Here is a 23667-nt window from a genome sequence, read left to right on the forward strand (position 1 = left end):
TCTTGCTACAAGCAGCATTGAGGTATGTTTAGTCTTTTGTTTCTGGGGAGACTTGATGCATCAGAACAGGCTGACATTGTCCCCTATATGGGGAAGGGTAAGCAGTATGCACTATATGAATAGAAATGGTGTACCTGAAATCCCTTTATTTTCTTTTCTAAAGTATGTGAATATACCTTTGAGGCTTATTTTGGGCTGGACGCTGGGAGTTGCGGTTTGCTTAAGGGCTGTTAACTTTATTGCTGGCATGAAGGGGTGCAGTGTTACGATGTTGTCTGAGTATACACATGGCTTATATGTTTTATTACAGTCATGTTGTTTTTACTTGCGGGTCTTAGTCAGGATTAGAGTAACGCCCACGGTGGGCGGAGCCTATTTTCGCACGCTCAGGTGTGCAGTATCATCCGGATCGCATAGCAAGCAGAGACTAGGGCTCTGGTGGGGCCTAAGTTGTCTACAACCTATCGAAAGGTCCTGTCAAGCTTATAAGCTACAGCAAGTGCATTCCGGGGGCAGGTAGGCGCCACAGCGCAGGGGCCATATTGAGATAATTAATAAAATCCTGTTATAATCAATATATATTGTCTTTTTTCATATCTAAGCAAGTGGATGCAATACTAAGTGAGTATTTTGGGCACTTTAAAATAGTTTCTTCTGTTCCAAACACGTTTTTGCAAATATCGGAAAAATAGTTGCGCTTTTAAAATTTAAAGGCGCAGTACAGTTTTTTTGCCATTAACTTTTTCGCATTCAATTTGAATTCAGAGCTAAATATTTTAAGCAAAGTACTCCTATTATTAATATTGCTAGTCTGTTTAACATGTCTGACACTGAGGAGGAAATTCCTTGCTCTATGTGTTTAGAAGCCACTGTGGAACCCCCTCCGGTTTTTTGTCCCTCGTGTACTGAGAGAGGGCCTTACAATGTAAAGCACAAATTTTATGTAAAGAAAATGTGTCTAAAGATGATTCTCAGTCTGAGGAGAATCAGGGTATACCGCTAACTTCTCTCCAAGCATCACAACCTTTAACGCCCACCCAAGCAATGCCTGGTTCTTCAACCGCGTCTAATTCATTTACTCTGCAGGATATGGCTGCAGTTATGTCAACTACCCTTACAGAGGTATTATCAAAGTTGCCAGTGTTACAGGGTAAACGCAGTAGGACAGAGGTTAATGTGAATGCTGAGTCCTCTGATGCGTTGTTAGCTATTTCCTATTTACCCTCACAGGGATCTGAATTGGGGGTCAGGGATCTTCTGTCTGAAGGGGAACTTTCCGATTCAGGAAGTGCGTTACCTCAGACGGACTCGGACGTCATGTCCTTTAAATTTAAGCTTGAACACCTCCGTCTGTTACTTAGGGAGGTTTTAGCGACTCTGGATGACTGTGACCCTATTGTGGTACCACCAGAGAAATTGTGTAAGATGGACAAGTACTTAGAGGTACCTGCTTACATTGACGTTTTTCCGGTTCCTAAGAGAATCTTGGAGATTATTAAGAGGGAATGGGACAGACCGGGTATCCCGTTTTCACCCTCTCCTAATTTCAAGATGTATCCTATATCTGACACTGTTCAGGACTCTTGGCAAACAGTCCCTAAGGTGGAAGGAGCTATATCTACCCTGGCTAAGCATACAACTATTCCTATTGAGGACAGCTATGCTTTCAAAGACCCTATGGATAAGAAATTGGAGGGTCTTCTAAAGAAATTGTTTATTCATCAGGGTTTCCTCTTGCAACCAACGGCGTGCATTGTACCAGTTACCACTGTGGCGGCTTTCTGGTTTGAGGCCTTAGAAGAGTCCCTTAAGACTGAGACTCCTTTAGAGGATATTTTAGATAGAATTAAGGCTCTTAAGCTGGCTAATTCTTTTATTACAGATGCCGCCTTTCAGATTGCCAAGTTAGCGGCTAAGAATGCAGGATTTGCTATTTTAGCGCGTAGAGCGTTATGGTTAAAATCTTGGTCTGCTGATGTGTCATCTAAATCAAAGCTTTTGGCTATTCCTTTCAAGGGGAAAACCCTATTCGGGCCTGACTTGAAGGAGATCATTTCTGACATTATGGGAGGTAAGGGTCATCTCCTACCTCAGGATAGAACGGCTAAACTGAGGGGTAAACAAAAGAATTTTTGTTTCTTTCGGAACTTTAAAGTAGTCCCCTCTTCTTCCTCCGCCAAGCAGGAAGGGAATTTTGCTCAGGCCAGATCCATCTGGAGACCCAACCAGACTTGGAACAAGGGTAAACAATCCAAGAAGCCCGCTGCTGCTACCAAAACAGCATGAAGGGGCGGCCCCCGATCTGGGACCGGATCTAGTAGGGGGCAGACTTTCTCTCTTTGCCCAGGCTTGGGTAAGAGATGTTCAGGACCCCTGGACACTGGAAATCGTGTCCCAAGGGGATCAACTGGAATTCAAAAATTCTCTCCCATGGGGGAGGTTTCTTCAAGATTGTCTGTAGAACAGATAAAAAGAGAGGCGTTCTTACGTTGTGTAAAAGACCTCTCTACTATGAAAGTAATCTGTCAGGGGCAGGGGTTTTACTCAAATCTTTTCATGGTCCCCAAAAAAGGGGGCACGTTTCGACCTATTTTAGATCTAAAAAGTCTAAACAAGTTTCTCAGAGTCCCATCCTTCAAGATGGAGACTCTTCGAACAATTCTGCCATTGATCCAGGAGGGTCAATATATGACTACCGTGGACTTGAAGGATGCATACCTTCATATTCCTATCCACAGGGATCATCACCAGTTCCTAAGGTTTGCCTTCCTGGACAAACATTTTCAGTTTGTGGCTCTTCCCTTCGGGTTGGCCACAGCACCCAGCATCTTCACGAAGGTTCTAGGGTCCGTTCTAGCGGTTCTCAGGCCGTGGGGTATTGCAGTGGCGCCTTATTTGGACGATATTCTGATCCAGGCGTTGTCCTACCATCTGACAAAGTCTCATACAGACATGGTTCTGTCCTTTCTGAGGACTCACGGGTGGAAGGTGAATCTAGAAAAGAGTTAATTAATTCCACAGACCAAGGTTCCCTTCCTGGGAATAAGAGAGACAAGGCCGCTGCAGAGCGTGACGTGGAGGGGAGAGTCCTATTGCTGCCCAGCCGATAGGGTAAGTTAATCTCTGCCCCGTGAGGTGCAAATCAATCGCGGCTAAGCGTAAGCCGCAAAAATGTAAAGGAAAAAGAAAATGCAGCACTCGTGGGACACCGGCTTGTAATAAAAAGTCAAAACTTTATTCCATTAATTAAAATCACAGGTAGGATCAGGGAATTAATCCCTTAGGGGTTAATTCCCTGATCCTACCTGTGATTTTAATTAAGGGAATAAAGTTTTGACTTTTTATTACAAGCCGGTGTCCCATGAGTGCTGCATTTTCTTTTTCCTTCCCTTCCTGGGAACTCTAATAGATTCCATAGCCATGAAAATTTTCTTGACAGAGGTCAGAAAATTTAAAGATTCTGAATACATGCCGAGCCCTTCAGTCCAATCCTCTGCCATCAGTGGCCCAGTGCATGGAGGTAATGCATGGAGGTAATTGGATTGATGGTGGCGGCAATGGACATCATTCCATTTGCTCGTTTTCATCTCAGACCACTACAGCTGAGCATGCTCAGACAGTGGAATGGAGATTATGCAAATTTGTCTCCTCAGATAGATCTGGATCAGGAGACAAGAGACTCTCTTCTTTGGTGGTTGTCTCAGGATCATCTGTTCCAAAGGACGTGCTTCCGCAGACCCTCATGGGTGATAGTGACGACGGACGCCAGTCTTCTAAGTTGGGGTGCAGTCTGGAATTCCCTGAAGGCTCAGGGTGTGTGGACTCAGTCAGAGTCAATTCTTCCAATCAATATTCTGGAATTGAGGGCAATATTCAATGCGCTTCAGGCGTGGCCTTAGTTGGCTTCGGCCAAATTCATTTGCTTTCAGTCGTGATTGCTCGGATCAAACAGGAGAGGGCTTCAGTAATTCTAATTGCGCCGGCATGGCCTCGCAGGACTTGGTATGCCGATCTAGTGGACATGTCCTCTTTGCCGCCGTGGAAGCTTCCATTGAGGCAGGACCTTCTCATTCAGGGACCTTTCCAACATCCAAATCTATTTTCTCTGCAACTGACTGCCTGGAGATTGAACGCTTGATTTTATCTAAGCGGGGGTTCTCTGATTCAGTCATTGATACTTTGATTCAGGCACGTAAGCCTGTCACCAGAAAGATCTATCATAAGATATGGCATAAATATCTTGGTTGGTGCGAATACAGGGGCTACTCATGGAGTAGGGTTAAGATTCCTAGGATTTTGTCTTTTCTCCAAGAAGGATTGGAGAAAGGGTTATCAGCGAGTTCCTTAAAGGGATAAATCTCTGCTTTGTGAATTTTGCTACACAAACGTTTGGCAGATGTTCCAGACGTTCAGTCTTTTTGTCAGGCTCTAACCAGAATTAAGCCTGTGTTTAGACCAATTGCTCCACCCTGGAGTTTGAATTTAGTTCTTAATGTTCTTCAAGGGGTTCCGTTTGAACCCATGCATTCCATAGCTATTAAGTTGTTATTTTGGAAGGTTTTATTTTTGGTTGCTATTTCTTCTGCTCGTAGAGTTTCGGAGCTTTCAGCGCTACAATGTGATTCGCCTTATCTTCCATTCTGATAAGGTGGTTTTACATACCAAACCTGGTTTCCTTCCTAAGGTTGTTTCTAATAAGAATATTAATCAGGAAATTGTGGTTCCTTCATTATGTCCTAACCCTTCTTCTACGAAGGAGCGTATGTTGCATAACTTGGGCGTGGTCCGTGCCCTGAAGTTTTACTTGCAGGCGACCAAGGATTTCCGTCAAACATCTTCATTATTCATTGTTTATTCTGGAAAGCGTAGGGGTCAGAAAGCTACGGCTACCTCTCTTTCTTTTTAGCTGAAGAGTATCATCTGTCTGGCGTATGAGACTGCTGGACAGCAGCCTCCTGAAAGAATTACGGCTCATTCTACTAGGGCTATGGCTTCCTCATGGGCATTTAAAAACGATGCTTCTGTTGAACAGATTTGCAAGGCTGCAACTTGGTCGTCTCTTCACACTTTTTCCAAATTTGATACTTTAGCTTCTTCTGAGACTGGTTTTGGGAGAAAGGTTCTTCAAGCAGTGGTGCCTTCCGTTTAGGTTCCTGTCTTGTCCCTCCCTTTCATCCGTGTCCTGTAGCTTTGGTATTGTATCCCACAAGTAAGGATAAAATCCGTGGACTCGTCATATCTTGTAGTAGAAATGGAAATTTATGCTTACCTGATCAATTTATTTCTTCTACGATATGTCAAGTCCACGGCCCACCCTGTCATTTTTAAGACAGGTATATATTATATTTTTGTTAAAACTTCAGTCACCTCTGCACCTTTTGCTTTTCCTTTCTCTTCCTAACTTTGGTCGAATGACTGGAGGTGGAGGGAAGGGAGGAGCTATATATACAGCTCTGCTGTGGTGCTTGTTGCCACTTCCTGTTAGCAGGAGGTTAATATCCCACAAGTAAGGATGAAATCCGTGGACTCGTCATATCGTAGAAGAAATACATTTATCTTCTACACAGATAAATCTTCTACACAGCGTAAAAACGCCTCTTTCTTTGTCTGATCTGTAGACGGACGAGAACTGTGGAACCTTCCCCTGGGAGGAGAGTCCTTGAATTCTAGAAGGTATCCCTGGGCTACAATCTCTAATGCCCAAGGATCGTGTACATCTCTTGTCCAGGCCTGAGAGAAGAGAGAGAGTCTGCCCCCTACTAGATCCGGTCCCGGATCGGGGGCTACCCCTTCATGCTGTCTTGGTGGCAGCTGCAGGCTTTTTGGCCTGTTTACCCTTATTCCAGCCCTGGTAAGGTTTCCAGGTTGCCTTGGGCTGTGAAGCGTTGCCCTCTTGCTTTGCAGCCAGAGAGGATGAAGCGGGGCCGTTCCTGAAATTGCGAAAGGAACGAAAATTAGCTTTGTTCTTTGTCTTAAAGGGCTTGTCCTGAGGGAGGGCATGGCCTTTTCCCCCGGTGATATCTGAAATAATCTTTCAATTCAGGCCCAAAGAGGGTCTTTCCTTTGAAAGGAATGTTCAAAAGCTTGGATTTAGACGTCACATCGGCCGACCAGGACTTTAGCCATAGCGCTCTGCGCGCCAAAATGGCGAAACCTGAATTTTTCGCCGCTAACTTAGCTATTTGGAAAGAATTAGCTAGCTTTAGAGCCTTAATTCTATCCATAATTTCCTCATATGAGGTCTCCGTCAGGAGCGAGTCTTCCAGCGCCTCAAACCAGAAAGCAGCTGCAGTAGTTACAGGAAAAATGCAGGCAATAGGTTGGAGAAGAAAACCTTGTTGAACAAAAATTTTCTTAAGTAAACCCTCTAACTTCTTAGCCATAGGGTCTTTAAAAGCACAACTGTCTTCAATTGGTATGGTTGTGCGTTTAGCAAGTGTAGAAATAGCCCCCTCCACCTTAGGGACCGTCTGCCACGAGTCCCGCACAGGGTCAGGTATAGGGAACATTTTCTTAAAAACAGGAGGGGGAGCAAAGGGAACACCTGGTCTATCCCACTCCCTAGTAACGATATCCGCAATCCTCTTAGGGACCGGAAACGTATCCGTGTAAACAGGGACCTCTAGGTACTTGTCCATTTTACACAATTTCTCTGGGATCACCAAAGGTTCGCTGTCATCTAGAGTAGCTAATACCTCCCTATCAGAGACTTCTCCCTCAGACATCAAATCCCTCGCTCCCTCGTTGTGAGGGTATATCGGATACGGCTACCAAAGCGTCAGAATGCTCATAATCTGTTCTTAAAACGGAGCTATCACGCTTTGCGGGTAATACAGGCAGTTTAGATAAGAAGGCTGTAAGAGAATTATCCATGACTGCCGCTAAGTCTTGTAATGTAAAAGGGTTAGACGCACTAGAGGTACTAGGCGTCGCTTGCGCGGGCGTAACTGGTTGTGACACTTGGGGAGAGGCAGACGGGCTACCCTCGTTACCTTCAGTCTGAGAATCATCTTGGGCCACATTTTTAAGTGCAACAATATGATCTTTAAAATGTATAGACATATCAGTACAAGTGGGACACATTCTGAGAGGGGGTTCCACCATGGCTTCTAAACACATTGAACAAGGATTTTCCTTAGTGTCAGACATGTTTAATAGACTAGTAATATATACAAGCAGGCTTGGAAATCACTTTAATCAAATAAAAAACACAATTTGAGAAAAAAACGTTACAAAACAGTGAAAAATGCAGCAATTCTCCTGAAATGTTCACAGTATGTACCTAAAGCCTTAATAAGATTGCACCACAAGTTTCAAAACGATTAACCCCTTAACACCACATTCACTTTACCCTCCCGTAGAGAGACCCTAGTGCTTAGAGCCGGCAAAGAGAATGACTGGGGGGTGGAGCTAGAGGGGGAGCTATATGGACAGCTTTGCTGTGTGCTCTCGTTGCCACTTCCTGTAGGGAATGAGAATATCCCACAAGTAAAGGATGAATCCGTGGACTGGATACACCTTGCAAGAGAAAAACCCATTAAAGTGATGGCAAACTTGACACAATCTCTAACTATTATCTAATAGAGTGGCATTTAAACTGTCAATCTATCGTTTTAACTTTTTGTTAAAGGGGTAGTAAACCCAATTTTTCTTTCATAATTCGGATAGAACAGCAATTTAAAAATTTACTCCTATTATCAATTTTTCTTCGTTCTCTTGGTATCTTTATTTGAAAAAAGTAGGAATATATATATATCTGGTCTACACTACTATTTTGTTTGATGCGAACATGAATTTATGAAAGACCATTACAATAATAAATATTTTTTATTAAAATAAATTCTTGATGGGTGTCATGTACCATTTTCTATTTAAAAGGCCATAAAAAGGAAAATCTTGGGCATTATCATTACTACAATAATGTCGTCTCTGGCTGTGAAAGTAATATGTCTTGTACAGGGATAAAAAGGCACAAATCTGGGCATAGGTTCAGCACAATACCCAGTCATGTAATTACATTCCCCTGCTAAACAGTTTTATATATTTCTTCTTGCATGAATAATAATATAATATAATATTTTATCTTGGCACTTGATGACAGGTCATGAAACTTAACATATATTTGTAACAGCTATGTGCTGTATATATTAATATATGTGGATATCATTGCAGCTTTTTTGTAAAGAATGTGTCTAGGGTCCTTCCATTCTCGCTTCGTGGGCGCTTAGCACTGGGGCCCGACTGATTTTTGGGTTTGTTCTTGGGTCTGGCTGTGGGCGTGAGGGCTGGGCTAAGAGGAGTAAAAGCCATAGCTGGACTTTTGCTGGTGAAGGAGTCTTGGAGATCCTGAGCAAAGTGATAATCCATATGTTCCGGAAGGTCCCACACCATCATACGGAGGCCACACTTCTCACAGCTCATCATGTCCTCGTTTAGACCTGATGGACAATCCTGGTCACTTGCGGGATGCACACTAGACCCAGCAGCAGAGTCTGTGTAAGAGGAACAACTTGCAGATATGTCAGTCATCTGCTCCGTGTCACTGCTGTGACTTACCTCTTCAGCAGGATCAGGTGACTGCTTACAATCAGTATCTGTGCAGGCGTCAGCCAGAAATGGAGAACTCACTTTAAAGAATGATTTAGACCTGGGTGTATCCTCACTTGCGGCATCCGGTCTACGAGAATAGTCAGGAGAGACCACAGAATGGTTAAGATATGATCCCTCTTCTCTAGTTTCCCTCTTCTTTACTGCTCTCTGGAATAGCAGCTGGATGGAGCTGGGCGTTTTATTTTCTGCCCCTTTTCTTTGGTTCTGTGGTGTCTTGGGGCTACTGGGGAGCACAGGACAAGATGTTTTCTCTGGGGAAGCTGGTTGTTTCTGACTAGAGGTTGCTTCCTTACTCAAGAAACTGGCAATGCCACTGTTAGATGTGGCAGTTGGTGCAAATTTGCTGGCTGAGAGCTGAAGCATATTGAGTGGAGGAGACCTGTTAGATATAAAAATGAGAAGGTAAGGAACGTATAACACGCTGCCCACCCCATACAAAAAGTGCAGAAGTTGCAACATCTATATGAAACCAGTTTTGTTTGTCAGATGATGGGCGATGGATTTGTTCACTGGATTAATGATTTAGAAGAGCAACATCTAGCAAGTGGCTGCTGAGGACACCTAGTACAACCTCACACACTCATCTCTGCCATTATTACCTTATCCCTTCCCATCTCAGAGATTTCTCTTGTACTGCACCTACTGTGAAACTTTCTACTGTCAGAATGTCTCCAACTCTCTTAGCTTCAGCAGCTTTTTGAAAAAGATCTACTAAGCCCTCTCCAGGGCCGTCTTTAATATTGACTGGACCCTGGGCAAACATTTTCTTCCTCCCCATGCAATTTTGTGCTCCACCCCATCATCCCAAAAAAAACAACTAAATCAATTTATTTTATAATTTAAAAAATAAATAAAAATAAAATTGATAATATATGATTAGCCCAGCAGTGGATCATCCACTGCTGGGCTAATCATTTAAAAAAAAAAAAAAAAATGAAATAAATCGCCATATGTGAAACTGGATCTAAGCAATACTAATAAGTAAATAAATTCCTCCACTATGGATTAATTTAATATGCTTTTAAATGTGACTCTGGTGTGAGGTTAGCTGGTTAAAGAGATTTATGTTAGCCAACAGGAGCAAAGCAAGGTAAAGACTGAGGAGGAAGCATGGAGGTGCAGACAAATTTACTGACCGGAAACAGTCAACTGGAACTACTATGGGAAGCTGTAAAATCTGAGAAAGAGAGAAAAAAAACCCTATAAAAATAAACCTTACCTTAATGTGTGAAGTATCAGCATGACACTATACATCAGCCACCGCAGCACATCACTTCTTTGCTAGGAACAAGTTCCCTCTCACCCTTCACAGACAATGCTGCATGGGGGAGGGCGTGTGTGCACTTACTTATTCTTCCCACTGACACCTTTCTACAAAGCACTGTTCCCCTAACAAACTTCAGTTAGTTGATCTTAGGGCCACAGCAGAAAGAGCAGGGCTAAGGGGACCAGCAGGCTGGATGCCGTCTGCCCAAGGCTGCATGGATAAAGTGTGAGATGAGTCACACAGCCGCAAGACTGAAGAGAGCAGTGCGTGCAGCTGCACAGATGCTCAAATCCTCACGTGCCTGCTGCTCCAGCTCTCTGCTGTATGCACCTACAGTCAGCCCTACCCAGAAACAATCCCCACCACCAGAGCAGTAACTTAGTAACAGTGGTAACCCCAGCAGGACCTTTTTTGATGCAGTGGGATTGGCTGGATGCAGAGTTAGGGCTTAGCATTCAGTGCTGCACAGTGCACATCTAAAACAGCACATGGCACTAGTTTGGCATGTCACATGACACCGGGACGGTCTGGCACAGTTTTTAACAAATAAATATAAGCAGAGAACTTTTGACTGTGACATGGGACACACACACAGCCAGTCCTAATAATGTCACATTACATCTGCAATCTGGCATGAACTCTTGGGCCCCTCAACAAAGACTGGGCCCTGGGCAGCTTCCCCTTTTGCCCTGTGTTAAAGACGGCCCTGGCCCTCTCTCATTCACAAATATAAATTTACACAGCATACAAATACAGGGAAAATAAAAATAAGTGTGATGTATTATGTATCACTTGCTCTTGTATCAGTGCTCTTAAACATATTGGCAATATGCAGATAAATAATAATAATGAAAAGGTTTAAGCATTCATAAAGTGCAATGGCAGCAGCACATCTAGAATCTGGAGACAGGAGCTGTGTGGAACTGGTAGGTGTAAAGCTAAAGCAGTACACAAAGCTGGAGTAAACACATGCAGTGCAAGTGAAAACAGAAAGCTTGAGTCCTTGTCGTGCGTCACAATATAAACATTGGATGTGATAAAGTAAAAGGCTAGTACCGTGTTAGCCAGTGTATTAGTTGACAGCATAAATCCTTATGCAATAACAACAAAAGCAATGTGCAGGTGATAGCATTTAATGAGTAACAAGGAATACAGTTACAAGCTTTCAGAACACGGATGCCCCTTCATTCTAAAAGCTTTCAATTGTATTCCCCTTTTAGTTAGCAATTAAAGATCTGAAGGTCAAAATATGGAAATTAAGGTTATTTTTTGTAAATGACTTCTACCCGTTATAGAGGCTATAGTGTTGCCTCCTCTGCCATGTTTTCCTGGACGCTTATGAGTTACACATGCTGCAGGGTAAGCAGGGAGGAACATGTATTGTGCTGTCCGGAGGCACAAAACAGGTTCCGTTTTGCTTACCCTGCAGCATGTGTAACTCATAAGTGTCCAGGAAAACATGGCAGAGGAGGCAACACTATCTGGATATGAGAAGAAAAAATGGCACCCAGAAGTTTGCATTATGAAGTAGCCAAGTGGGGGCAGTGTAATTGTAAGCAATATTATAGCATTTTCTGCTATTTATAAATGTTACTTAAGCTGCCCAATGCACAATTGAATTGCAAAATGTAACAAATTGATTAAACAATCATTTGAACAACAAACATTTAATACTGACTAATGTTATCAAGGTGGTCAGTAAAATCAGCCGAGTGGTGGCCCACTAAAAAGAACCTGGGGAGAACACTGGGCACCCTACAGGTATTGAGTGATCTGGAAAGTAGAAAGTGAATATGTAGTTTACGTCTCATCTTCCTTATTATACGCATTATGAGAGGAGACAAAAACAAAATGTATGCTTACCTGATAAATTTCTTTCTTTCCGGACATGGAGAGTCCACAACGTCATTCCAATTACTAGTGGGATACTCACTCCTGGCCAGCAGGAGGAGACAAAGAGCACCACAGCAAAGCTGTTAAGTGTCCCTTCCCTTACCCATATCCCCCAGTCATTTTGCTAAAGGGAAATGGAAAAAGAAGATAACAAAGGTGAAGAGGTGCCTGAGCTTTAGAAAAAAAAAAAAAAATACTGTCTAATCTAAAGGGTGGGGTTGTTGACTCTCCATGTCCAGAAAGAAAGAAATTTATAAGGTAAGCATACATTTTGTTTTCTTTCCTATGACATGGAGAGTCCATGACGCCATTCCAATTACTAGTGGGAACCAATACCCAAGCTATAGGACACGGAATGTATAGGGAGGGAAAACAAAGACAGGCAGACCTAAACAGAAGGCACCACTGCTTGAAGAACCTTTCTCCCGAAAGAAGCCTCAGCCAAGGCAAAAATATCAAAATTTATAGAATTTGGAAAAAGTATGCAGAGAGGACCAAGTTGCAGCCTTGCAAATCAGAAGCTTCATTTTTGAAAACCCAAGAAGAGAAGACAGCCCTAGTGGAATGAGCTGTAAGTCTCTCAGGAGGCTGCTGACCAGCAATCTCATAAGCAAAAACATAATTTATGTAAGAACTTACCTGATAAATTCATTTCTTTCATATTGGCAAGAGTCCATGAGCTAGTGACGTATGGGATATACAATCCTACCAGGAGGGGCAAAGTTTCCCAAACCTCAAAATGCCTATAAATACACCCCTCACCACAGCCACAATTCAGTTTAACGAATAGCCAAGAAGTGGGGTGATAAAGGAGTAGAAAGCATCAACAAAAGAAATTTGGAAATAATTGTGCTTTATACAAAAAATCATAACCACCATAAAAAGGGTGGCCTTCATGGACTCTTGCCAATATGAAAGAAATGAATTTATCAGGTAAATTCTTAAATAAATTATGTTTTCTTTCATGTAATTGGCAAGAGTCCATGAGCTAGTGACGTATGGGATAGCAATACCCAAGATGTGGAACTCCACGCAAGAGTCACTAGAGAGGTAGGGATAAAAATAAAAACAGCCATTTTCCGGTGAAAAAATTAATCCACAACCCAAAAAAATAAGTTTATTCTCATAAATGAAAGAAAAAAAAACTTAAATCAAAAGAAGAAGAATCAAACTGAAACAGCTGCCTGAAGAACTTTTCTACCAAAAACTGCTTCTGAAGAAGCAAATACATCAAAACGGTAGAATTTAGTAAATGTATGCAAAGAGGACCAAGTTGCCGCTTTGCAAATCTGATCAACTGAAGCTTCATTCTTAAAAGCCCACAAAGTGGAGACTGATCTAGTAGAAAGAGCTGTAATTCTCTGAGGCAGGGCCTGACCCGACTCCAAATAAGCTTGATGAATCAAACGTTTCAACCAAGAAGCCAAGGACCTTTCCTAGAACCAGAAAAGATAACAAATAGACTAGAAGTCTTTCTGAAATCTTTAGTAGCTTCCACATAATATTTCAAAGCTCTTACCACATCCAAAGAATATAAGGATCTTTCCAAAGAATTCTTAGGATTAGGACACAAGGAAGGGACAACAATTTCTCTACTAATGTTGTTAGAATTCACAACCTTAGGTAAAAATTGAAAAGAAGTCCGCAAAACTGCCTTATTCCTGATGAAAAAACTAAATTTATGCTTACCTGATAAATTACTTTCTTTTACGATATGACGAGTCCACGGATTTCATCCTTACTTGTAAGATATTAACCTCCTGCTAACAGGAAGTGGCAAAGAGCACCACAGCAGAGCTGTATATTATAGCCCCTCCCTTCCCCTCCACCCTCAGTCATTTGGCCGAAAGTATAGGAAGAGAAAAGGAAAGGCTAAAAAGGTGCAGACGTGACTGAAGTTTACAAAAAAAGAAAAACTGTCTTAAAAAGAACAGGGTGGGCCGTGGACTCGTCATATTGTAAAATAAAGTAATTTAGAAGGTAAGCATAAATTTAGTTTTCTTTTACAAATATATGACGAGTCCACAGATTTCATCCTTACTTGTGGGAAACGAATACCAAAGCAATAGGACACAGATGAAAGGGAGGGACAAGACAGGAACCTAAACAGAAGGCACCACTGCTTGAAGAACCTCTCTCCCAAAGATAGCCTCAGAAGAAGCAAAAGTATCAAATTTGGAAAATTTGGAAAAAGTATGAAGGGACGACCAAGTCGCAGCCTTACAAATCTGTTCAACAGATGCATCGTCTTTAGCCCATGTGGAAGCCACAGCCCTAGTAGAATGAGCCGTAATTCTTTCAGGAGGCTGCTGTCGAGCAGTCTCATATGATACTTCTTAGCCAAAAAGAATGAGAGGTAGCCGTAGCTTTCTGACCTCTACGCTTTCCAGAATAAACAATGAATAATGAAGATGATTGACTGAAATCCTTAGTTGCCTGTAACTAAAACTTTAAGGCACGGACCACGTCCAAGTTATGCAACAGACGCTCCTTCTTAGAAGAAGGATTAGGACACAAGGAAGGAACAACAATTTCCTAATTAATATTCTTATTCGAAACAACCTTAGGAAGGAACCCAGGTTTGGTACGTAAAACCACCTTATCAGAATGAAATATGAGATAAGGCGAATCACACTGTAATGCTGAAAGCTCAGAAACTCTTCCAGCAGAAGAAATGGCAACCAAAAACAGAACTTTCCAAGATAATAGTTTAATATCTATGGAATGCATAGGCTCAAATGGAACCCCTTGCAGAACTCTAAGAACTAAATTCAAACTCCAGGGAGGAGTAATAGGTCTAAATACAGGCTTAATTCTAGATATAGCCTGACAAAAAGACTGAACATCTGATACATTTGCCAAACGTTTGTGAAACAGAATTGACAAAGCTGAAATTTGTCCCTTTAAGGATTTTGCTGATAACCCTTTCTCCAATCCTTCTTGGAGAAAAGACAAAATCCTAGGAATCCTAACTTTACAAAGTATTGATAACTGAATCAGAGAATCCTCGCTTCGATAAAATCAAGCGTTCAATCTCCACGCAGTCAGTTGCAGAGAAATTAGATTTGGATGTTGGAAAGGACCTTGAATGAGAAGGTCCTGTCCCAACGGAAGTTTCCACGGTGGCAGAGAGGACATGTCCACTAGATCCGCACACCAAGTCCTGCATGGTCACGCAGGCGCTATCAGGATCACTGAAGCTCTCTCCTGTTTGATTTGAGCAATCACGCGTGGGAGGAGAGGCAACGGGGGAAACACATAAGCTAGGCTGAACAACCAAGGTACTGCAAAGGCATCTATCAGTTCGGCCTGAGGATCCCTTGACCGGGATCCGTATCTTGGAAGTTTGGCATTCTGATGAGATGCCATCAAATCCAATTCCGGTCTGCCCCATCTGAGAATCAATGGGGCAAATACCTCCGGGTGAAGTTCCCACTCTCCCAGATGAAAAGTCTGTCGACTTAGAAAATATGCTTCCCAGTTCTCTACCCCTGGGATGTAGATCGCTGACAGATGACAAGAGTGGGCCTCTGCCCAACTGATTATCTTGGATACTTCTATCATCACTAAGAAACTCCTTGTTCCCCCCTGATGATTGACATATGCCACAGTCATTATGTTGTCTGATAAATTTGGCCGAAGCCAACTGAGGCCATGCCTGAAGTGCATTGAATATTGCTCTCAGTTCCAGAATATTGATTGAAAGTAGAGACTCCACCTAAGTCCAAACACCCTGAGCCTTAAGGGAGTTCCAAACTGCACCCCAGCCCAGAAGGCTGGCATCTGTTGTCACTATCACCCACGAGGGTCTGCGGAAACAAGTCCCCTGGGACAGATGATCTGGCGACAACCACCAAAGAAGAGAGTTTCTGGTCTCTTGATCCAGAATTATCTTTGGAGATAAATCCGCATAATCCCCATTCCACTGACCGAGCATGCACAGTTGCAGTGGTCTGAGATGAAAGCAAGCAAACGTAACGATGTCCATTGCCGCTACCATTAATTCGATTACCTCCATACACTGAGCCACTGATGGCCGAGGAATGGACAGAAGTGCTCGGCAAGTATTCAAAATCTTTGATTTTCTGACCTCCGTCTGAAATACTATCATGGCTACCGAGTCTATCAGAGTTCCCAAGAAAGGAACCCTTGTCTGTGGAACAAGTGAACTCTTCTCTATGTTCACCTTCCAGCCGTGAGTTCTCAGAAAAGGCAACACTGTGTCCGTGTGAGATTTTGTCAGATGATATGTTGACGCCTGAATCAGAATATCGTCCAGATAAGGCGCCACCGCTATCCCTTGCGGTCTGAGAACCGCCAAAAGAGACCCTAGAACCTTTGTGAAGATTCTGGGTGCTGTGGCCAATCCGAAAGGAAGAGCCACGAACTGATAATGTTTGTCCAAGAAGGCAAACCTTAGAAATTTGTTTAGACACTTGAGGTCCAAAATGGGTCTGAACGTTCCCTCTTTTTTGGGGACCACAAATAGGTTTGAGTAAAACCCCCGTCCCTGTTCCAATTTCGGAACAGGACAGATTACTCCCATAATAAAAAGGTCTTTAACACAGCGTAAGAACGCCTCTCTCTTTATCTGCAGATAATTTTGAAAGATGAAATCTCCCTCTTGGGAGAAAATCCTTGAATTCCAATTGATAACCGTGGGTCACTATTTCTAGTGCCCAGGAATCCTGAACATCTCTTGCCCAAGCCTGAGCAAAGAAAGAAAGTCTGCCCCCAACTAGATCCGGTCCCGGATCGGGGGCCACCCCTTCATGCTGTCTTAGGACCAGCAGTGGATTTTTTGGATTATTTACCCTTATTCCAGTTCTGATTGGGTCTCCAGACTGACTTAGATTGGGAAAAAATCCCTTCCTGCTTTGTGGAAGAAGAAGCGGGGGGTCCTCCTTTAAATTTCCGAAAGGAACGAAAATTATTCTGTTTACCCCTCATTTTAACCAACCTATCCTGAGGTAGGACATGGCCCTTACCTCCTGTAATATCAGAAATGATCTCCTTCAATTCTGGCCCAAAAAGGGTCTTACCTTTAAAGGGAATAGCTAAAAGCTTATGTTTTGATGACACATCAGCAGACCAAGATTTGAGCCACAATGCTCTAAGTGCTAAAATAGCAAATCCTGCATTTTTTGCCGCTAATTTAGCAATTTGAAAAGCGGCATCAGTAATAAAAGAATTAGCTAGCTTAAGAGCCTTAATTCTATCTAGAATGTCATCTAATGGAGTCTCAACCTTAAGAGACTCTTATAGAGCCTCAAACCAAAAAGCTGCTGCAGTAGTTACTGGAACAATGCAAGCCGTAGGTTGTAAAAGAAATCCCTGATTAAGAAATAATTTCTTTAGTAGACCCTCTAATTTCTTATCCATAGGATCCTTGAAAGCACAACTATCCTCAATGGGTATAGTAGTACGCTTAGCTAGGGGAGATATAGCTCCCTCTACCTTAGGGACCGTTTGTCATGAGTCCCGAATGGTATCCGATATAGGAAACATTTTCTTAAAATTAGGAGAGGGAGAAAACGGTATACCTGGTCTATCCCATTCATTACTAATAATTTCCAAAATTCTCTTAGGAACCGGAAAAACAATGTAAGTAGGAACTTCCAAATATTTATCCATTTTACACAATTTCTCTTGAGGAATCACAATAGGATCACAATCATCCAGAGTCGCTAAAACCTCCTTAAGCAACAGGCGGAGGTGTTCAAGCTTAAATTTAAATGACATAGCTTCCGAATCTGTCTCAGGCAAAACATTCCCTGAATCAGAAATTTCACCCTCAGACAGTAATTCCCTGATCCCCAACTCAGAGCACTGTGAGGGAACATCGGAAAAAGCTAACAAAGCATCAGAGGATTCAGTATTTACATTAATACTCGACCTACTGCGTTTACCCTGCAACACTGGTAATTTAGACAATACCTCTGCAAGGGTAGTTGACATAACTGCAGCCATCTCCTGCAGAGTAAAGGAATTAGACGCACTAGAAGTACTAGGCGTCGCTTGTGTGGGCATAAAAGGTTGTGACACTTGGGGAGAATTGGATGGCATATCCTGATTCTCTTCAGACTGAGAATCATCCTTAGGCACACTTACTTTATTTAAAATATGCTTTTTACATTGTAAAGCCCTTTCAGTACAAAAGTTACACAATGTTAGAGGGGGTTGCACAATAGCTTCTAAACACATAGAACAACGAGAAACCTCAATGTCAGACATGTTGGACTAGTAATACCACAAAAGTCGTTAAAGGCACAGTACATGTTTTTTTCTAATGTTTATTTTTTGCTATAAATAAGTGTTTTAAAGAAAAGAAAAAGTGAACAATTTTTCCAAAATGCACAAAAAACATTAAATTATTCCCAAATTTAACTTAATATCGTTGGTTAATCAAAATATTACTGCACCCAGAAGCAAGGGCAGAAATAAGGCTTTAGAAGTACTTATATCAACATATATTCAAAAGATAGATAAAAAAACACTCTGCACCTCTGTGGCGCCTACCTGCCCCCAGGGTACTTCGAATCAAGTTTCCAACCCTTCAGACAAGCTACACAGTCCAGGAGCCACCGAGTTACTGTTTGCTGCTGCTAAGCCTGAAGAAATTGCACCAAAATAGGCTCCGCCCCTTAAGGTCAAAAGTCGGAGTAGGCCCAAACAACACTGCATGGAAATGCAGTTTTGCACTAAAGTAAAAATACACACACAATACAACCCTCAAGCATAAAAACAATAAGTTTTAAGTGCCAAAAATAAAAAACATAAAACATCGTTTTTTATATTGTCTCCCATGTCACATAATGCCCAAATATCAACTAATGATAAATATAAAATAGGGACTCCAGTAACACCCCTCTTATTAAAATAGGTTTTACTGCTTACCCCATTCCCATACAGGGAAACAATGCCAGCCAGTTCTGATACACCAAGTCTCCTCAGAAAAAAAGGCTGCACATACCTTAATGCTGCTTGTAGCATGAAACCGGTCTCCACACTGAAGATGTCTCATGGTTACCTTCAAAAGTCTTGTGGGAACCAGCGTGGATCTTAGTTACAAATGCTAAGATCATCAAACCTCAGGGCAGAAATCTTCTTCCATATCCCCCTGAGGAAAATGGTACGCATTGGTACCATTTAAAATAAACTTCTTGATTGAAGAAACTAAAACTAACACCTCACTTTACCATGTCTTCCTAGTATAACACAGGCAAAGAGAATGACTGAGGGTGGAGGGGAAGGGAGGGGCTATATACACAGCTCTGCTGTGGTGCTCTTTGCCACTTCCTGTTAGAAGGAGGTTAATATCCCACAAGTAAGGATGAAATCCGTGGACTTGTCATATCTTTGTAAAAGAAATCAGAAAAGGAGACTCACAAGAAAGAGCAGATAGCTCAGAAACTCTTCTAGCAGAAGAGATAGCCAAAAGGAACACTTTCCAAGAAAGTAGTTTAATGTCCAAAGAATGCATAGGCTCAAATGGAGGAGCCTGTAAAGCCTTCAAAACAAAATTAAGACTCCAAGGAGGAGAAATTGATTTAATGACAAGCTTAATACGAACGAAAGTCTGTACAAAACAGTGAATATCAGGTAGTATAGCAATCTTTCTGTGAAATAAAACAGAAAGAGCAGAAATTTGTCCCTTCAAGGAACTTGCAGACAAACCACTATGACTTAGTACTAAGCGTTCAATTCCCATACCTTCAAATTTAATGACTTGAGATCCTGATGGAAAAAACAATTTATGTAAGAACTTAATTGATAAATTAATTTCTTTCATATTGGCAAGAGTCCATGAGCTAGTGATGTATGGGATATACATTCCTACCAGGAGGGGCAAAGTTTCCCATACCTCAAAATGCCTATAAATACACCCCTCACCACACCCACAATTCAGTTTAACGAATAGCCAAGAAGTGGGGTGATAAGAAAGGAGTGAAAGCATCAACAAGGAATTGGAATAATTGTGCTTTATACAAAAATCACAACCACCACAAAAAGGGTGGGCCTCGTGGACTCTTGCCAATATGAAAGAAATGAATTTATCAGGTAAGTTCTTACATAAATTATGTTTCTTTCATGTAATTAGCAAGAGTCCATGAGCTAGTGACATATGGGATATACATTCCTACCAGGAGGGGCAAAGTTTCCCAAACCTCAAAATCCCTATAAATACACCCCTCACCACACCCACAAATCAGTTTTTACAAACTTTGCCTCCCGTGGAGGTGGTGAAGTAAGTTTGTGCTAGATTCTTCGTTGATATGCGCTTCGCAGCAGGCTGGAGCCCGGTTTTCCTCTCAGTGTGCAGTGAATGTCAGAGGGATGTGAAGAGAGTATTGCCTATTTGAATTCAATGGTCTCCTTCTACGGGATCTATTTCATAGGTTCTCTGTTATCGGTCGTAGAGATTCATCTCTTACCTCCCTTTTCAGATCGATGATAAACTCTTATATACCATTACCTCTACTGATTCTCGTTTCAGTACTGGTTTGGCTTTCTACTACATGTAGATGAGTGTCCTGGGGTAAGTAAGTCTTATTTTTTGTGACACTCTAAGCTATGGTTGGGCACTATTATATAAAGTTCTAAATATATGTGTTTAAACATTTATTTGCCTTGATTCAGGATGATCAATATTCCTTTTTTCAGACAGTCAGTTTCATTATTTGGGATAATGCATATGAATAAATCACTTTTTCTTACCTTAAAATTGACTTTTTTCCCTGTGGGCTGTTAGGCTCGCGGGGGCTGAAAATGCTTCATTTTATTGCGTCATTCTTGGCGCGGACTTTTTTGGCTCAAAAAATTTCTTTGTCATTTCCGGCGTCATACTTGTCGCCGTAAGTTGTTCGTATTTGCGTCATTTTTTTTGACGTTTTGCGCCAAAAATGTCGGTGTCACCGGATGTGGCGTCATTCTTGGCGCCAAAAGCATTTAGGCGCCAATAATGTGGGCGTCTTTTTTGGCGCTAAAAAATGTGGCCGTCATTATTGTCTCCACCTTTTTTTCACATTATTTAAGTCTCATTTTTCATTTGCTTCTGGTTGCTAGAGGCTTGTTCATTGGCATTTTTTCCCATTCCTGAAACTGTCTTTTAAGGAATTTGATAGATTTTGCTTTATATGTTGTTTTTTCTCTTACATATTGCAAGATGTCTCAGATTGACCCTGGATCAGAAGCTACTTCTGGAAAAACGCTGCCTGATGCCGGTTCTACCAAAGTTAAGTGTATTTGCTGTAAACTTGTGGTAACTGTTCCTCCGGCTGTAGTTTGTGATGAATGTCATGATAAGCTTGCTAATGCAGATAGTATTTCCATTAGTAATATTCCATGACCTGTTGCTGTTCCATCAACATCTAATACTCAGGATATTCCTGTTAATATAAGAGATTTTGTTTCTAAATCTATTAGGAAGGCTATGTCTGTTATTCCTCCTTCCAGTAAACGTAAAAGGTCTTTTAAAACTTCACATTTTTCAGATGAATTTTTAAATGAACATCATCATTCTGATTTGTCTGTTTCTGATGATGATTTTTCTGGTTCAGAGGATTCTGTCTCAGATATTGACACTGATAAATCTTCATATTTATTTAAAATGGAATTTATTCGTTCTTTACTTAAAGAAGTTTTAATCGCATTAGAAATGGAGGGATCTAGTCCTCTTGATACTAAATCTACTAAGGGTTTAAATTTGGTTTTTAAACCTCCTTTAGTTATTCCGGAAGTTTTTCCTGTCCCTGATGTTATTTCTGAAGTAATTTCTAGGGAATGGAATAATCTGGGTAATTCATTTACTCCTTCTAAAAGGTTTAAGAAATTGTATCCTGTGCCATCTGACAGATTAGAGTTTTGGGACAAAATCCCTAAAGTTGATGGGGCTATCTCTACTCTTGCTAAACGTACTACTATTCCTACGGCAGATAGTACTTCCTTTAAGGATCCTGTAGATAGGAAAATTGAATATTTTCTAAGGAAAGCTTATTTATGTTCAGGTAATCTTCTTAGGCCTGCTATTTCTTTGGCTGATGTTGCGGCAGCTACCACTTTTTGGTTGGAGGCTTTGGCACAACAAGTGTCAGATCATAATACTCATAGCATTGTTAAACTTCTTCAACATGCTAATAACTTTATTTGTGATGCCATCTTTGATATCATTAGAGTTGATGTCAGTTATATGTCTTTAGCTATTTTAGCTAGAAGAGCTTTATGGCTTAAAACTTGGAATGCAGATATGTCTTCTAAGTCAACTTTGCTTTCCCTTTCTTTCCAAGGTAATGAAATAATAGAATCCAACTGGGAACCAAACAATTTAACTGTTACTGGGGGGAAAGGAACTTTTTTACCTCAGGATAAAAATCTAAAGGTAAATATAGGGCTGCTAATCGTTTTCGTTCCTTTCGTCAGAATAAGGAACAGAAGCCTGATCCTTCCCCTAAAGGAACGGTTTCTGTTTGGAAACCATCTCCAGTCTGGAATAAATCCAAGCCTTTCAGAAAGCAAAAGCCAGCTCCCAAATCCACATGAAGGTGCGGCCCTCATTCCAGCACAGCTGGTAGGGGGCAGATTACAATTTTTCAAAGAAATTTGGATCAATTCGATTCACAGTCTTTGGATTCAGAACATTGTTTCACAAGGGTACAGAATAGGTTTCAAGGTAAGGCCTCCTGCATGAAGATTTTTTCTTTCTCGCATTCCAATAAACCCAGTGAAGGCTCAAGCATTTCTGAAATGTGTTTCAGATTTAGAGTTGGCTGGAGTAATTGTGCCAGTTCCAGTTCTGGAACAGGGTCTGGGGTTTTACTCAAATCTATTCATTGTACCAAAGAAGGAGAATTCCTTCAGACCAGTTCTGGATTTAAAAATATTGAATCGTTATGTAAGGATACCAACATTCAAAATGGTAACTATAAGGACTATTCTGCCTTTTGTTCAGCAAGGGCATTATATGTCCACAATAGATTTACAAGATGCATATCTACATATTCCGATTCATCCAGATCACTATCAGTTTCTGAGATTCTCTTTCCTAGACAAGCATTACCAGTTTGTGGCTCTGCCGTTCGGCCTAGCAACAGCTCCAAGGATTTTTTCAAAGGTTCTCGGTGCCCTTCTATCTGTAATCAGAGAACAGGGTATTGTGGTATTTCCTTATATGGACGATATCTTGGTACTTGCTCAGTCTTCACATTTAGCAGAATTTCATACGAATCAACTTGTGTCGTTTCTTCAAGAACATGGTTGGAGGAACAATTTACCAAAGAGTTCATTGATTCCTCAGACAAGGGTAACCTTTTTAGGTTTCCAAATAGATTCAGTGTCCATGACTTTGTCTCTGACGGACAAGAGACATCTGAAATTGGTTTCAGCTTGTCAAAACCTTCAGTCTCAATCATTCCCTTCTGTAGCCTTATGCATGGAAATTCTAGGTCTTATGACTGCTGCATCGGACGCGATCCCCGTTGCTCGTTTTCACATGAGACCTCTTCAGCTTTGTATGCTGAACCAGTGGTGCAGGGATTACACAAAGATATCATAGTTAATATCTTTAAATCCGATTGTACGACACTCTGACGTGGTGGACAGATCACCATCGTTTAGTTCAAGGGGCTTCTTTTGTTCTTCCAACCTGGACTGTGATCAACAGATGCGAGTCTGACAGGTTGGGGAGCTGTATGGGGGTCTCTGACAGCGCAGGGGGTTTGGGAATCTCAGGAGGCGAGATTACCAATCAACATTTTGGAACTCCGTGCGATTTTCAGAGCTCTTCAGTCGTGGCCTCTTCTGAAGAGAGAATCGTTCATTTGTTTTCAGACGGAAAATGTCACAACCGTGGCATATGTCAATCATCAAGGGGGGACTCACAGTCCTCTGGCTATGAAAGA

At 41.6% G+C, this 23667-nt stretch overlaps 1 protein-coding gene across 1 annotated transcript in view; it reads right to left on the minus strand.

Annotated features, from left to right (window-relative positions):
• Positions 1–7170: 7170 nt before the first annotated feature.
• Positions 7171–23667, minus strand: part of POLH (DNA polymerase eta) — a 228783-nt gene continuing 212286 nt past the window's right edge. Inside the window, exon 10 of the mRNA XM_053712821.1 lies at positions 7171–8989. Within this exon, the coding sequence (XP_053568796.1) occupies positions 8164–8989 (826 nt within the window). The 3' untranslated portion in view covers positions 7171–8163. The remainder of the gene's footprint in view (positions 8990–23667) is intronic.

The sequence above is a fragment of the Bombina bombina genome, chromosome 4, assembly GCF_027579735.1.
Source record: "Bombina bombina isolate aBomBom1 chromosome 4, aBomBom1.pri, whole genome shotgun sequence".
Taxonomy (NCBI): domain Eukaryota; kingdom Metazoa; phylum Chordata; class Amphibia; order Anura; family Bombinatoridae; genus Bombina; species Bombina bombina.